The following is a 16025-nucleotide window of genomic DNA, read 5'->3' on the forward strand; positions in this document are numbered from 1 at the left end:
TATAATCACTTTGAGTTGAGTTCACTGTGGGTATTGAATAAATACTGCCACATAAAGAAATGAATGGCAGATTGGATGAACTAAGCAGTGCTTTTGTCTGTCTCCCAGGCCCTCTGCATTCCATCAAGTACAAATCTAAGCATGTTCTTGTCCTGCTTAAAAACCTATCATAGTTTCCATTTTTTAATAAAATCATTTTTAACACTTAGCCACCCTTTTTGAGAACTGCAATTGTGATGAAAATAAAGAGTCAGAATCTCAAGTTTAAATTGAAACTGCAGTAACAGACAGAATGAGCTCTTCATCAGCAGTTCAAAGCCTTGAGCCAGGAATGGTCACGTAATTGTTTTAAACTCTATTCCTAGCAGATAATAAAGAGGCTGAGAAATGGGGCCCTGGGTTTAAATTTTGTCTATGCCCAGAATTATTTGGGTCACTTTAGACCTTAGTTCTTCATCTATAAAATGAGATTATACCAAATAAATTCAATGCTCATTTTGTCATTCTTTTTTTTTTGTTTTTCAGTCATGGGGCTTGAATTCAGGGCCTGGGTACAGTCTCTGAGGGTATTTTTTGTTTTTCTTTTGCTTAAGTTTAGAGCTCTACCACTTTGAATTACAGCACCACTTCTGATTTTCTGCTGGTTAATTGGAGATAGAATCTTGTAGGATTTTCTGTCTGGGCTATCTGGAAATCATGATCCTCACATCTCAGCCTTCTGAGTAGCTAAGATTACAGGCATGAGTCACCATCACCCAGCAATTGTTATCATTCTTAAGCACTGGAGATTTATTCCAGAGCTGTATTTTGAGTATCACATGAAATAACAAATCATTAAGTATAGTATGAATTGCATTATTAATTTTGGTACTATCCTGACTGATAGAACTATTTATACTTGTGCTTTAGAAATGTCTGGTGACAGTGAGGATATTGCAGTGTCTAAATATCATTTGGACTGTTTGGAAGTTGTTTCAAGCTTAGTGGAAATAAATGGCATTTATAAATGCTAGTAGTTTGGCCAGATGTGTCTGGGGCCAAACCAGGCTGTGTTCAGCCACAGAGGCCTTGATCATGGAACCCAGAGACCACAAAATAACACTGTAAGACTGACATGCTATCACATTACCAGAAGGGAGGAAGGCAAAGAAAACAGCACTGAGGCAAAATGCTCCTGCAAGGGGAGTGCGACGGAGATGTGTGGAGAAGGAAAACTGAGACCCCTCTGAGAGGAAGCTTTTAGGAGTGTATGCGTCAGTCTGTGGAAGCTGTGGCTACCTTCTCCATGTTGGATGTTAGTACAGAGACATTTGCATTGCTGCTCACTTCAAGAAGAACATTCATCTGTAGGGCAGCCCCCCCACCCCAGGCTCTCTATGCCAGTACCCCAAAATGCCTCCATCCCTACGTGGGCCTGTGTGGATATCTTGTGTTTGGGTTTCTCTCCCTTCATCACTCCCAAAATGCCACTGCTCCAAGTGACTACCCTTCCCATCACTGGAAAGTTACTACCCTGCACAGCAAGTGCCAGGGTCCTGCAGCCTCTTGCTCTAGCCAGTCACCTCGTGCATGCAGCCCATGTGGATCAGCAGGGCTGAAGCTGGGAAGCAGAGACCCATCATGTATAAAAATAAGTTACAAATTATAAGTTGAAGTCATACATTTATTTATAATTATGAAGGATTGCTATCAGCAATTTAAAAAAGAAGTCCCAAGCCATTAAAAATGCTAGTATTTTACATGGAATAAAAGACAGAAGAGGGCAATACATTTTGCTTGCTATTCTGGGTAGTTTATATTCTACTTTAAATAGGATTGTCACTCCATTTTATATAGGACAGTGATATAACCTAAGATCAAGTATTTGAGAAGGGGGTGGGGGGGAATCGTCTACTTGAGTCCAGTCTACCAGCTCTGCCATCTGTATACTGAAATATCCAGGCCCAAATCTCAAACCTTTCAACATTAATGTTGGATATTAATAAGCAGCAGAAGGACTTATAGAAAGTGAGTAGAACTAGAAAGAAGACTCGTGACTGCACCCTTACCTTAGTTTAGCAGTTATCCTTGGATAACTGAGCTTAATGGAGTAATCATCATTGTCATTGGCTCTTCTCTTTTCTTCAGTACTGCAGTTTGATGTCAGAACTTTCTGCTTGCTCTAATGCTTGCTTGGCTGACACTTCACCACTGCAGTTACTTCCACAGCACAACTCTTCTGCTGGCCTCTTTTGGAGATGGAATCTCAACAGTCTTATCGACCCCTGTTGGCTTTGAACTGTGATCCTTTGAAACTCAGCCTCCTGAGTAATTAAATTTATAGGCATGAGTCACTGATGCCCAGCTTGATTGCCTTCTTAAGAGGCTGTTTTTGAAGGTTAGTAGTGGTATGGCCTAGTGCGGCTACCCCACATATGGGCTATTTCTACGAGTTCTCAGCATGTATTGGCTATAAGAAGCTTCATAGGAGATGATACAATGAAGGAAAACATCTCATTAATAAGCAATTATCATCTAATATCATTAGACCAGTAATTGGTGTGTTTATTTAAAGAAATTAAGGAGATACTCATCTCATGATCTAGGTCCTTATGAAGGTAACAAGGTTATGTATATAACTAGTGGAATTCAGTATAAAAGGAGTGTGGTCAAGCAGTATTATTGGTAGAAGCATGTGACTCTTTACTTGAAGACAGGTATATAGACAGACTTTTACAAAGCCTGGTAGTCCACATTATTCTACTCAGATGAGAGAGAGAGAGGGAGAGAGAAGGAGAGGAGAGAGAGATAGAGAGAGAGAAAGAGAAAGGGGGGGAAGGGACTTTTACTTTGAGATTTACAGAATCAACCAATAAAGAAGCATCAACATAACATTGCTGATTCACAAGTAAATAGGAACTTGAACAAAGTGTAATAAGATTGAATCAGTAATAATATTTCCCCAATATTTGTGTACCCAATGCTATGGATATGGTATTGGAAATATAAACACAACTACATAGACATAAAAATTTATGACTCTATAGATATGCTTTATTACATAGATTAATATGTATTTTTGACATACAAACTGTCAGCCTAATTTTAATTATGTTCTAAAATCTAAGTGCCAGTGATTGTATATAGAGATTCCCTTCTTGAATATTTGTTTGTTAAACACGTCATTTGAAATATGATGTAAAAATCAACATTAATAAATTCTTTAATAAAAAATATTAGAAAATAAAATAAAAATAGCAAAAATCTTCCCAAATAAATAAGTCTAGGGAATTCTTCCCAACATATTCTGTAAAGCTGTTATCCTGACATTAAAACTAAACAAAGGCACAAACAAAAGAAAGAAAACTACAAGCCAATATTTCTGACAAATATAGATGTAGAAATACTCAATAAAATACCTACAAGCCAAATCCAGCAGCAATCCATTAAAAAAGTTACTACCCATGATCAAAGAAGATTCATTCCAGTGCACCAAAGTTGGGATAGTTCAAAGAACCCAAATCAACAAGCCTGATACAACATATTAACAGAAGGAAGGAAGACAAATAAAATGTGTGATCATCTGAATAGATACCGAAAAACAAAAATATTTAGAAGTGATGCTGTGGCTCAAAGTTGTAAAGAACTAGCCTTGAACTGAAGAGCTCAAGAACAGCACCTGGGCCCAGACTATCCCTTCTTACTAGCATTTTAAAATATATAATACAATATTATTATTTATGGTCACCTGATTGTACAGCAATATCCAGGAAATATTTGTCTTATCTAATTGTAAATTAATATCCAGAACTCTTGCTCCAACACTTCTATTCTCTCTAGCTTTTGGAAACTAATATTCCAATGTCAATTTCTTTCTTTCTTTTTTTTTTTGGTGTGGGGTGTGTCATGGGGCTTGTGCTCGGCCTGGGCACAAAAAAAGATGAACGTTTGATGAAGTGGCTACACATACCCTGACTTAAGCCTTATTCTTATACATATATGTGTTATAACATCACATGGTATTCCATAAATTTTATGTGTACAAGTTTTGGTCACTTATGACAATAAAAAGGAAATAATGTAACAATGACAATGAAATATAGCAAAAGGGCACATTGACCAATGAATGCTATTAGGTATTCATGAGCAAACATATCTTAAGAATAATCCCTTCTTGCAAGTTAGACACTGACTTTTACTTTTAAATATGGAAAGTGAAAAATCATATTCATTTTTCTTTTGTGAAATCATTATAATATCTACTTTCAGAAAAAACTAAGAATGTGATGTATTATACAAATTATGCATCTATACTAATCTATACTAAATTGAATCTATTATCCCTATTGTTCCCAGGTTCTTAGAAATAACATTATCTCTAATTCAGTTAATTTTTTGGATAAACGGTGCTTGTTAGAAATAATTCCCTGAAAGATAAAATAGTTTCTGTTTTAGTAGAATAGAACAACAGAACACATTACTGGTGACCTATAGACTAAAAATGTATCCGTCTTTATTCAATGTGTACTTAATAGTACCACATATTTTAGTTCTACTTTTCACAAGTCAGGGTTACTTAGAAATGATGGTCAGTATTACTGTTTGCCAGACTTTCGGATTATAAATGGGAAAATATTGTATCACAGACAATGTTTATTCTTTATTCTTCCAACAGGCAAAACAAGAAAATGGAACCCAGGCCTGGAATTCTCCAGTGTTACTCAATCAAGGCAAATTATTTATTGTCTTCTGCCCAGGAAATCCCAAGGGAAATGAGATATTGATTTAGGAATTTGTTGGGCATGGACAATTGTGTTGCAATTCTGTTCTTTTGTATTACTTGTTAATGTATGATAAATTGTTATGTATGCTGTGATTAAATCTGGCTATTTAATATATATGAAATATATACATTCATACACTCAACTCTTTATAATTACGAACTTGGGGTGATAAAGTTCATTCCATGGTGTGTAGGATCACACAGTGTCTAGACTCATTTTCTCTTTCAGCTCACTATACCATGGCCTCTGCTGTATCCAATCTTTTTGTGAGTAGGAGGAAAGGGGAGCCTTGTATGTTCATGGTTGATTTGGGAATTTTCAAAGCCAGGACAATAGGCAGGGCTCTAAGTAAAGGGAGACGCTTAGAGTTGGCTTTAAAGATGTTTCATTTCCAGTGGGAAGAAGAACAGAAACTATTCATGGCCTGTGTAGAAGACAACCTTGGAGCAACTGTAAAGAAAAAGGAAGCCATGAAGCACAGAGAGAAACATGCAACTAAACAAAGGTGTCCCACGGTAATAGGTAGTAGTTGTATTTGTTTGATCTGCTCATATAATATTTCCCACAGAAGATCGAACACACCAGTTACTTCGAAGAACTCTTTGCAGTCAGAATGTCTGGGTCCTAAAACAAGCTTTGTTACTTCCTAACAATGGGATTTTAAGCAATTCTGTATTTGTGTCCCCGCCCCACTTCAGTTCTTCATCTCTGAAAGAATATTTAAAGGCCTCCTTTAGGAAGATCCCATCTGTGAATGGAGATTGTACTGAGCAGCTCAAAGTGAGTAGTAATGACCAATGGCATTCTGCTTTCAATCTTGCCTCTGTGGAGTGCTCTTTGGACCTTCTGATCCTATGAGGAAATTGGTTGTCTTTGGTTTACTTAGGCCTGTTTGTATTGGATTTGTAACCACAATATACTGTCTAATATACCTTCAGTTTTCTAGGTTCATATCATAACTGTATATGTATATGAGCATATGTATGTATATACAAGACCCCTATACACAGAAAAAAGCAATGTATATGTATATGAGCATATGTATGTATATACAAGACCCCTATACACAGAAAAAAGCAATGCATACTTATTAAATATATAAATGAACTACAATTTACTAAAACTCCCAAACTTACTCATTTAAGCCTCTCTGTATTATTTTGCCATTCCAGATAATCCAAATGAAATTGTAGTGTGTCACCACCTAAGAGCAAATCTTTCGGTGGATAAACATATGATGTGGCTCTGAGAATGGTGTTGGATGAATTGAATTACTAAGAAAACTGCCAGTAAAAGCCAGAGATTTAGTCAGGAAGACTTGAGTTCTTTTCAACATAACTAATTTCATATTCTGCTAAGTTCTGGCGATTGGTGGGTTTTCCTCCAACTCCTCCTCCCCCCCCCTTCTTCCTTCTCTTCCTCCTCCTCCTCTTAGTCCTTCCCCTCCTTTGTGATGCTGAGGACACTGCCCAGAGCCTCCCTAACACAAGGCAAACCCTCTTATACTGAGCTATAGCCACAAATCAAGCACCATTCTTGATGCATAAGGTGAAAATTTAATTTACCTTCCAGCTCAAAAGAGCTCCTATGTGTGAAAACTAAGACAGGTGCTAATGTTCTTTGCTGAATTCCCCCTAGAGACCCTGGGTTCAACTGATGATGAATGTACACACCAAGCCCAATCATAAACCTGCAGGTGTTATTTTCCCCCTAGTCAGATGCATAATGGGAGTCATACTTATTTCCAAAGATATCTATGACCACATGTGAGGTGGGGTGCCCAGTGTCCTTTGTGAAAGGAGTGGGTCCCCTGACACTTTATCCCCAAAGTTCCCTTCAGTTCTCTTTCAAGATCCAGATAGGAGCTGAAGTGCTGTGCTGAAGACCAAGTCCCTAGCAGGCCCTTCGGTAGACTCTGCTCACAGAACCTGCAAGCACCAGGGCTTTGCTGGACTCTCGCTCTAACTCATTTTAAGGGAATTGCTCTGCCTTGCCCTTTTCCCAGCTCTACCTTCAAGTGTGTTTGATGAGATCTGGTTTCAGTCCCTGGGTGGTAGCTCTCAGGTCCCATTACAATTCCCCAGAGCTCCCGGTGCATGCAGGAAGGGAGAAAACCACCGGGAATCCCCGTGCCAGGGCGCTGAGACTCCGGGTCTGCCATTACCGCCCCGCATTAAGTCCCCCAACCAACTGCAATCCAGCCAAGTGCGTGGCAGGGCCGGGCAGCGTCGCGGCCCCTTTAAGAGCCCGGCCCAGGCTGGCCCAGGGGCCGCATTTGCCCCGCGCGCCGCCGTGGAGTTGGGAGCAGGGCGCAAAAGTTTCCTCCCAACTCTGGCCCCGCGCGCGCGCGCGCCGCCGCCGCCGCCGCCCACTCCAGCCCGGGGCCTGGTCGCCAGGACCAAGGCCAGGGCGAGGGCCCGAGTCGGGCCGGGCCGGGCCGGGCGGGGCCGGGCAGGCAGTTTCACTTTGGCGGGCGGACGCGGAGCCCCGGGCTTCTCGCTTGGCGGGGCCGGGCGGGAGCTTGAGCGGGGGCCGCAGGGCTGGGAGCCGGCGCGCCGGGCACCCACACCTGGGAGGCGAGCCCTTCCCCGCCGCGCCCCTCCCCGCCGCCCGCCCTCCCGCGGCCTCCAGCCCGCTGTCAGGGGCGCTGTCTGCAGCCCCCGGTCCAGAGGGGCGGCCGGCGCGAGGCGCCCCGGGTCTCCAGGCCCCCGCTGCGCGCCCCTCGCCCCCGCCTGCAGACACCTGTTCGGCCGCGCCTGGCTGGCGGCGCGCGGCGGGCGCGGGCCAGGATGAAAGTGACGGTGTGCTTCGGCCGGACCGGCATCGTGGTGCCTTGCAAGGAGGGCCAGCTGCGCGTGCGGGAGCTCACGCAGCAGGCGCTGCAGCGCTACCTGAAGACCCGGGAGAAGGTGAGCGGGCGGCGGGCGCGGCGCGCGGCGGGCGCCCGCGGGGTGGGGAAGGGGGCGCGGCCGCTGGGCTCGGCCACGCGCCAGGGCCCGGCGGCCGTGCACCTGCCAGGTGTCCAGGGTCCTGGCGGGCTGGCACCACGGGGTGGGGAGGTTGACGAGGAGCCTCCAAGGCACAACGGGACAATACCTACGTCCAGGTCACATTACTTCCTGGGTGTGACAATAGCAGGTGTCCTTAGGTGTTGGCGGGCTTCACACTTGGTGGGGTTGTCACCGTGGGGAGTGGTTAGGAAAGAGGAGCGTGGAGCCCCCAGCCCACTCAGTCTTCTCTTTACCACGGCTCCCAGGTGACCAGGATGTCATTGAAGTTTGGAATTTATTTGTAGGAACATCGTACAGACTACTGTTGGACCCTTGAAGTAGATGATGATGATGATGATGATGATGATGATGATGATGATGATGATGATTATTATTATTATATTCTTTTGAAGTCCGGACCCGCTAAGATTTCTTGGACTTGGATAGTTGATTGGTGCAAGGAACCCCAATAACTGCTGACCCCTTTGGAGTTTTCAACCTCTTGACTTCCTCAGAGACTTGGGCAGAAGCTCAGGTGGGAGGGTGCTTTTTGCTGAACAACCAGTCCACATAGAAGGAGTGTTTGTTTGTTTAATGTGATTCTCTGAGCAGTTACCATGGAAGTGGAATGTGTGTCAGGCCCGGGTGGCTCTTAAAGTAAGAAAGATGTCCCTAGCTTGCCCTGAAGTCAGGAGTAGGTATATTTTCTTTAAAAAAAAAAAGTGGCTCTTAACAAAAAGTGTTCAATAGTTATTTAGAACATTTAGCAGGGCACTAGAGTCTTGTCAAGTAGTATAAAGATGATGACAAATAGTGCCTCACTGCCTTCCTCAATAAACTCTTGTTTTAGAGGCCAATGTTTCTCTTAATATTTGTTCTCATGTGATGGGGACATAGAAATAGTGAATGGACTAATGTACTGGGAGCAAAATCATCATTTTAAATTTCTTTAAATGTTGTGAAAGCGATCTAAAGTATAAAAATAATGTTTCTTCCATGGTGTATCTATATTTTCTGCCTTATTTCTTTTGTGCCAGTCCTGGGGCTTGAACTCAGGGCCTGGGCAGTGTCCTTAAGCTTTCTCAAGGCTAGAGCTCTACCATTTGAGCCACAACACCACTTCTGGCTTTTTCTGTGTATGTGGTACCATGGAATTGAATCCAGGGCTTTGTGCATGCTAGGCAAGCACTCTATCACTAGGCCAAACTCCCAGACCCTATATGTTGCTTTTGAACATTCAAGAAAAATAGTATAGTGATAAATATAATTCCTACAGCTGAATGTTTTACTGATAGAAATGAGGTACAGAGAGTAAAAATTAAAGTGGTATATGAAGCAATGTATTTTATTTTTCTTGTTATATATTTTGTGCTGCTTATATAATTCAACTAAAAGCTGAAATTTTGAGATATTTCACTAACTTCTGAAAGTGGGCTATGGTCGCAACTTACTCCAGGCAAAAGTAAAGCTCACTGAAGGACTATTACTGAGATGATACATTAAAAAAACCGCATTATTGCTGGGGGCTCACACCTGTAATCCTAGCTACTCAGGAGGCTGAGATCTGAGGATCAAGGTTCAAAGCCAGCCTGGGCACAAAAAGACCTGAGACTCTAATCTCCAATTAACCTCTAGAAAACGGGAAGTGGAGCTTGGCTCAAGGTTAGGGTGGTAGCCTTGAGCTGAAGAGCTCAGGGTCAGCACCCAGGCCGAGTTCAAGCTCCATGACCCACAAAAAAAACCCTCATTATTAAAAATAACTTATGTCCTTAAGTCTTGTACATTTAGAAGCCTGTACAGAGAATGAAATACATGATTTTAATTCACTTTAATTTGATTTTAAAAGGTGTTAAAGTTGTGTATATGCTCTTTTGGTTATTTGAAATAGGATAGGGAAGGGGGAAAAACAAGATGAGGGGCGGGGGTAGGAGGAGGGAAATGGGGACCAAGACATGAGAAAGGGTATCAATGTTTGTCAACTAATGCACCTTCTATTTGGTGAATATAATGTAACCCTTCTATTCATTACAATAAAAAATATATAAAAAGGTGTTAAAAAGCTATTGATATTCTGAAATGGAATCATAATTTATATTACAGATCCCATAATGTAATTGCATTGATCAGTTTACTCTTATTACCAGACTTTTTTTTTCTGTGTTTGCATTTATATATTAGGGATTATGACATTTCAAGGTTACCTGCAACTTATAAAACTTCCCTCTCATTTTTTTTGCTTTTAAAATTTCAATTCAAGTAGTAAGTGTTGTATTCCCCTTTCCCAAATATTCCTCTCCTTAATTGATAGTATAAGAGCAAGGCATAACAAGCAGTTTTCCTTAATGTAACTAAAATGTGAGGAATACTTCCATAAATTCCCCTTTATCTGAATATTTTAAGTAATGGAGAAAGACCACAAATGTCAAAATTCAGCTTAAAAGTCAATTCGTATTATGTTCACTTTCTCTTTATCATGGAAAGAGCAATGGCTTATTTCCTGGACAGTAAAGCTTAAGCCATGCATTTGACACCAAGCACAATGGACATGTGTTTCTTGCACACAGGCACTCTGCTCCTTGCTCTCCTGATGTCACGTCACTTGTTCTCATCAACAACCTCAGAAGGCAGATTTCCCCATTTGACAGTCTGAGGAAAAATAGACACGGAGATATGGTTAATAAATTGTGGAACTGAGTGGGAACCAGGAGCTGCCGTATTATCATTACAATGTTTGTTTTGAAGACAATTCCCTTACTAATGTTGACAATAACATATCAACCTCAAGACTATATCTTTTCTCCCCCTCAGCAGTGTGAATGGAACATAGGGTCTTCTGTATAGTGCTAAGGCAAGTACTCTAACACTGAGCTACATCATATAGCAATAGCATATAGCATATAGCAATGGGATGTCCACATATTTCTCTTCATTACATCTCTGGTCATACAGGGATATATATATGAATTTCTGAGGCAAATTTCACAGGATTTGCAAAGTAGCTCTTAAAACCCATATTCTGGGCCCTGACTGCAAATGAAGAAATGAAGCAAGATCCGTTGGACATTCAGGTGGAGAAAGCTGTAAGAGATGAAGTTAAAAATTGGTGCGAGGGGCCAGGAGTTTGGCCTAGTGGTAGAGTGCTTGCGTGGCATGCAGGAAGACCCGGGTTTGATTCCTTGGTACCACATAGAAAAAAGCCAGAAGTGGTTCTAAGGCTCAAGTGGTAGAGCTCTAGCCTGAGAAAGGCTAAGAACACTGCTCAGGCGCTGAGCTCAAGCCCAGGACTGGCAAAAAGAAAAAAAAAATGGTGGGAACATGAATGTAAGTTGTCTGTTTCTTCTGGTGTCCTTCACACTCTAGATTGGAGGAGGGCATATCTCAGGATGGAATTGGACTGAAGTACAGAGGGTGAGTGAAGGCCAAGGAGGCCATTGTAGATTTGCACACAGCACAGGAGAAGGAATGGCCACTTGCTGAGAATGAGCACAGAAAGCTGGTATTTATGGAATGCTGGGAACCAGCTGAATCAACAACAGATAAGGCATGAAGTAGGTGCAATACTGAAAAAATGGAAGGCTTTAATTAGGTTCTGAAATCTGGGACTACCAGATCCCTGCCACTATTTGATGAATTCCATTGGGACAGTGAGTTGACTGAGGGGTGAGAATTATGGGATCAGTTATCTTCGGGTCCTTGTACTTTATCAGTGTCCTCCGTTCTAAATCTAATTTAGTGAAGTAGTTAGTGGAGGTGATTGTCCACTTAAACAGTCAAGGCAAGGATCACTGAGTAATTAGTAAAATTTATCATCAAAATTACATGTCATGGGTGAATGGACAATTAAACGATAACCTGTAGGAGAGCAGTACCACTAATTTTAACAGTTAACTTTTTAAAAAATACAAATGCCTCAGTCCCTTTTGTCAAGGTTTTCATTGACTGGACCCTGGGTATAGTTTAAAGAACACTTGAGGTGATTTTTAATTCCCCCACTAGGATGGAGAACAATCAATCGACCAGGAAATGTTTGGTGTTGTTGAACTTTAAAAAAATGTTATTTTATTTATTTATTTATTAATTTATTTATTTATTGCCAGTCCTGGGCTTGCATTCAGGCCCTGAGCACTGTCCTTGGGTTCTTTTTCTCAAGGCTAAAGCTCTATCATTTGAGCCTTAGCACCATTTCTGGCTTTTTTCTATGTAGGTGGTACCGAGGAATTGAACCTGAGTCTTCGTGCATGTTAGGCAAGCACTTTACCACTAGGCCAAACTCCTGGCCCCTGTTATTGTTATTTTAAAGATGATGTACAAAAGGGTTAGACTTAAATAAGTCAGGTAAAGAGTACATTTCTTTTTGGACAATATCACCCCTTCTTTCACTCTCTCCAAGTTTTCCTTCCCATACCCACCCACAAACTTATTTAAGTAAAGATCTTCTGCTGGGTGTCTTGACAACTATATAGCAGCCTTTCATTAAGCACCACGTTCCTCTAACTCCTGAATGGCTCCGTCTCATAGAAGGTGCTCAAATAAGTTATTATATTGATCTCTCTCTCTCTCTCTCTCTCAAATTAAAGTCACTAAAGGAAGGATATGGGTAGTAGTGAAGATGTGTAATTTGTTTAGGAATTAAATAAAAAGTATTAGTTCATGGGATGGGGCATACTGGAAATTAAGAAAGCTGACATAGATATGGTTGTATAGATGAACTTTGTTTTTTTAAAACAAGAAACCATTGTTAAAAGCTTTCAAAAAACGAGTCTTTTCAGGCCGGGAGCATAGCCTCGTGTTAGAATACTTGCCTAGCATACAGGAAGCCCTTGGGTTCGATTCCTCAGTATCATATACACAGAAAAAGCAGGAAATGGTACTATGGCTCAAGTGGCAGAGTGCTAACCTTGAGCAAAAAGTGTCCAAGGACAGTGTGCAGGCCCTTAGAGCCCCAGGACTGTCAAAAAAAATTTAAAAAAAGAGTCTTTTCTGTGTGTGTATATATACCCATATATGCCTATTATGTAATTTATGTATACATGTATATATAGACATATTTGTCTATTATATATGTATATATAGACATATACATATATACATATATATATTTAAGGATTTATTTTATAAGTTGAGAACAAATCCCTAGAAGTAGAAATAGTCTTATGAAACTATCCAACTCTTGATTTAAGTGTGGCATTGGAATTTAAGTAAATGTGTGCAGTTACAAGAATCTGACAGAATATTGTACACCAGCCCTGGAGGAACAGCTAGAAATCTTGATTTTCAGAACTTTTTAGATGTTGATTCTTTGTTACCTTAAATAGATTTTAAGATGTAATATAACTAAGTATGGCCCAGACTTCATTCCTGCAATTCTTCTCAGTTTCCCAAGGACTGACTGCCTCGAGTGCTTTATTTCCTATTCAGTCCTCTACTCGTCTGTCTTGTGGCTGTATGGAATGGAATAACCATGATCTAGGTACAAGCTAAGATTTGTTTTGGTTTCTGTTACTTGATTTGCATTGAGCAGCCTCTAAGTTTGCACACAGAGGGCTGGAAGGCTTACTGTAACCCACAGACAATTTTTTTTTTGCAGGTCATCTTAGTTTTACATTTTATGTACTACTTAAAAAAAAATTGGAATGTCATGAAGATCTCCAGAATTCTGTCTTTTTTGGGGGGTAAAACAAATGAGAAGCTCTGTTAATATAGGGGTTTACTTTCCACATGACAATTAGTACTTATCAATTAGTGCTAAGCTACCTCTCTTCTCTTTAGAAGAAATTATGTTCCAGTCTCTAATATTGCCTAGTTAATAGGGAAAGCAAGTTCTTATTGTCATGGTTAACTCTGAATTCCATTCTTTTTGTTGTTGTTGTTTTTACTTATGGCCCACTTAATTCAGTGTTCTTTGGGCTACTAACAGGCAATTGAGTTTGGGCCTCTTTTTGTCTCTTTCCCATTCTTCTCTTTCCTCATCTGTTCCTTTTCTCTTCTTGTTCCCCCTCACCCCCGCCTTCCTTTCTCACTGTATGGCCAAATTCACATACCTCTGTATATAATCAACTTATCTACACATAGGGTTTACTTAGTTAACAATGTTTAGTTAACAATGGTTTAGTTAGCAAAGTATTCACTTTCAGGCACTCTGTTCAATAGATCCCCTTTGAAGAAGAAGATGGGTACGTGATGATGTTAGATTTTTATGAATCTGCTTTCTGAGAAAACTGGTAGTTTACATCATGCAAGCAAGCTGAAAAATTCAGAGCTTGTAGGCCTTGATTAGAACCTTGTAAAGCAGGTTAGCGCACTACAACTTCTGGGATGATGCAGATGTCCTTTGTGGGTGTCTACTAGTTAGGTGTTAGCAACCCAAGACTAAGGAACTGGACTTTAGATTTTAACTAAATGAACACACATGGTTTACCTAGCTAGAAAATTTAGGTTTCATGATTCTCTGGTAGTTTTCTTATAGCTTCTTGTGAAAAACATTGGTTTAAAGCTCAGACCTTCCTAAATCCTTAACTTGCTATTCTTGTAAGTTTTGCTACCCTGTTCTCTTGAGAACCCTGTCATTAGAAGTGGATCTTTGTTTATTTTTTAGTATCTAGAATGGCAGAGAGAGTTTCAGATTTCTGAAAATCTTTCACCTGGACACTCAGCAAAAACCAATTGGATTATAGAGCATGATAGTGTCTTCGTCAGTTTATACCTTTGTGCAATGGCTTGAGTATATGCATCCTAAATTTCAGGTCCCAGGCAGACAACCAGCCAACAAGAGGCACTGAACACAATGTGTAGGAACATTTCTAGTGAAATTTAGATTCTTTTCAGTGATGAAAAGTATTCATTCTAAGTGAATGCTTCCTCTATCCCACATTCATCTGATTTTCTTCCTACTTTACTGGTTATTCTCATTCTCTTTGGTGCATTTTTGCCTTCTTCTTATCATTAGTGTGCCCCAGAACGCAGTTGTTAAGCCTCCTCTTTCCTCTTTTTATTGAGTTCATGGTGAGACCTTTAAGTAGTAGATTCCAGTCAGGATCTCTCTCCTCTGCAGTCCTAACACCATATGCAGCTGTCTTCCTGACTCTATGACATCCCTGAAATTGAATCCCTGATCTCCTACTCCACATCCCCCTCTACAATCAGGTCATTAATGTGTCATATCATTCTTTCTTTTGGCTTAAGCCAGAAATCCTTGTCACTATTCTTAATTTGATTATTTTTTTCCCCTCATGAACCACATCAGTCAATTTGTAAGTATATTTAAAATCTAATCACCTCTTTATCTTTCCTGATAACAGATTGGGTTTTGCTTTTTAAAATTCATTCTATTTCTGTCCCCTGTAGGTCTCTTAGAGCTCTGGTCTTAACCTTTAAACTAAAGAATTGTTGAAATTTAACCAACTCATGCCGTTCTTCCACTCAACATCCTGATGGCTGCCATCTCTTCTCTATCCTGTGATAACTAAGATGATGATGATCTACATGACGTGACTGTGTAGAAAATGTTAACGAGACAGCAGAAAGTACTGACTTACAAAGGCCTGCTCACAAAGTTGGCCCTTGGCTGGTGTCCAGTGCTAATATTTGCAGAGGGTACCACTACTTCCCAATAAGAATTCCTCACTGGGCCAAAACTCTTCATGTGAAACAACATGGCTTATGCTAAATGCATGCTCTTTCTTATTTGCATACACGTTAAGAAGAGGTTGCCTTTGAGATTAGTCTCACAGATAGCCTTGGGTGCTGCGTCTCTAATGAGCTTCCCTGGTAGGCAGCATTTCACACATGTGTTGTCACAACTCATTGCTGGGGGAATTGAGCACATCCTCTCCAATAGGGTAGATCACTGGAAGCCTATTCCTGGTTTCGTCCTGACTTCACACCATATGCTTTTTCCTTTTGCTGGCTTTGCTCCGTGTCCGTTGATCAGTCATAATCATGAGTATGAACCTTAGAGAGTCTGAGTCATTTTAGTGGATTGTTAAACCTGCAGGTCCTTGGAGACCTTGACATATGATCCTTAACTCTTTGTTTTTGTCTTCTGTCACTCACCCATTTCTTATTTATCCTAGACACAATCTCTGAGCCTATTATCGAAGGAACATCAAAGAAATGTCTCATGTTCTGATTCCTCTGATGAGATATTTTCTCCAAGTTTTCCACCTCTCTGCTTCCCTCATCGTTCCCATCTTAAACTCTTGTTTTCTTTAACAAGCCTTTCTCACTGTCCTACTTAACAATTATAGTTCCTCCAACCCATTTTCTCCAGTCT

General features: G+C 40.7%; 1 protein-coding gene across 3 annotated transcripts in view; it reads left to right on the forward strand.

Moving 5' to 3' along the window:
- The first annotated feature begins 7461 nt into the window (after positions 1-7461).
- The window catches only part of Pard3b (par-3 family cell polarity regulator beta), a 963936-nt gene continuing 955372 nt past the window's right edge, over positions 7462-16025 (forward strand). Inside the window, exon 1 of one of the 3 annotated variants that reach the window (XM_090354671.1) lies at positions 7462-7672. In XM_090354671.1, the coding sequence (XP_090210797.1) occupies positions 7553-7672 (120 nt within the window). In that variant the 5' untranslated portion in view covers positions 7462-7552. The remainder of the gene's footprint in view (positions 7673-16025) is intronic. The other 2 variants (XM_090354668.1, XM_090354669.1) reach the window with 2 other exon arrangements.

Source organism: Megascapheus bottae, chromosome 21, assembly GCF_031878675.1.
Source record: "Megascapheus bottae isolate mThoBot1 chromosome 21, mThoBot2.hap1, whole genome shotgun sequence".
Taxonomy (NCBI): Eukaryota; Metazoa; Chordata; class Mammalia; order Rodentia; family Geomyidae; genus Megascapheus; species Megascapheus bottae.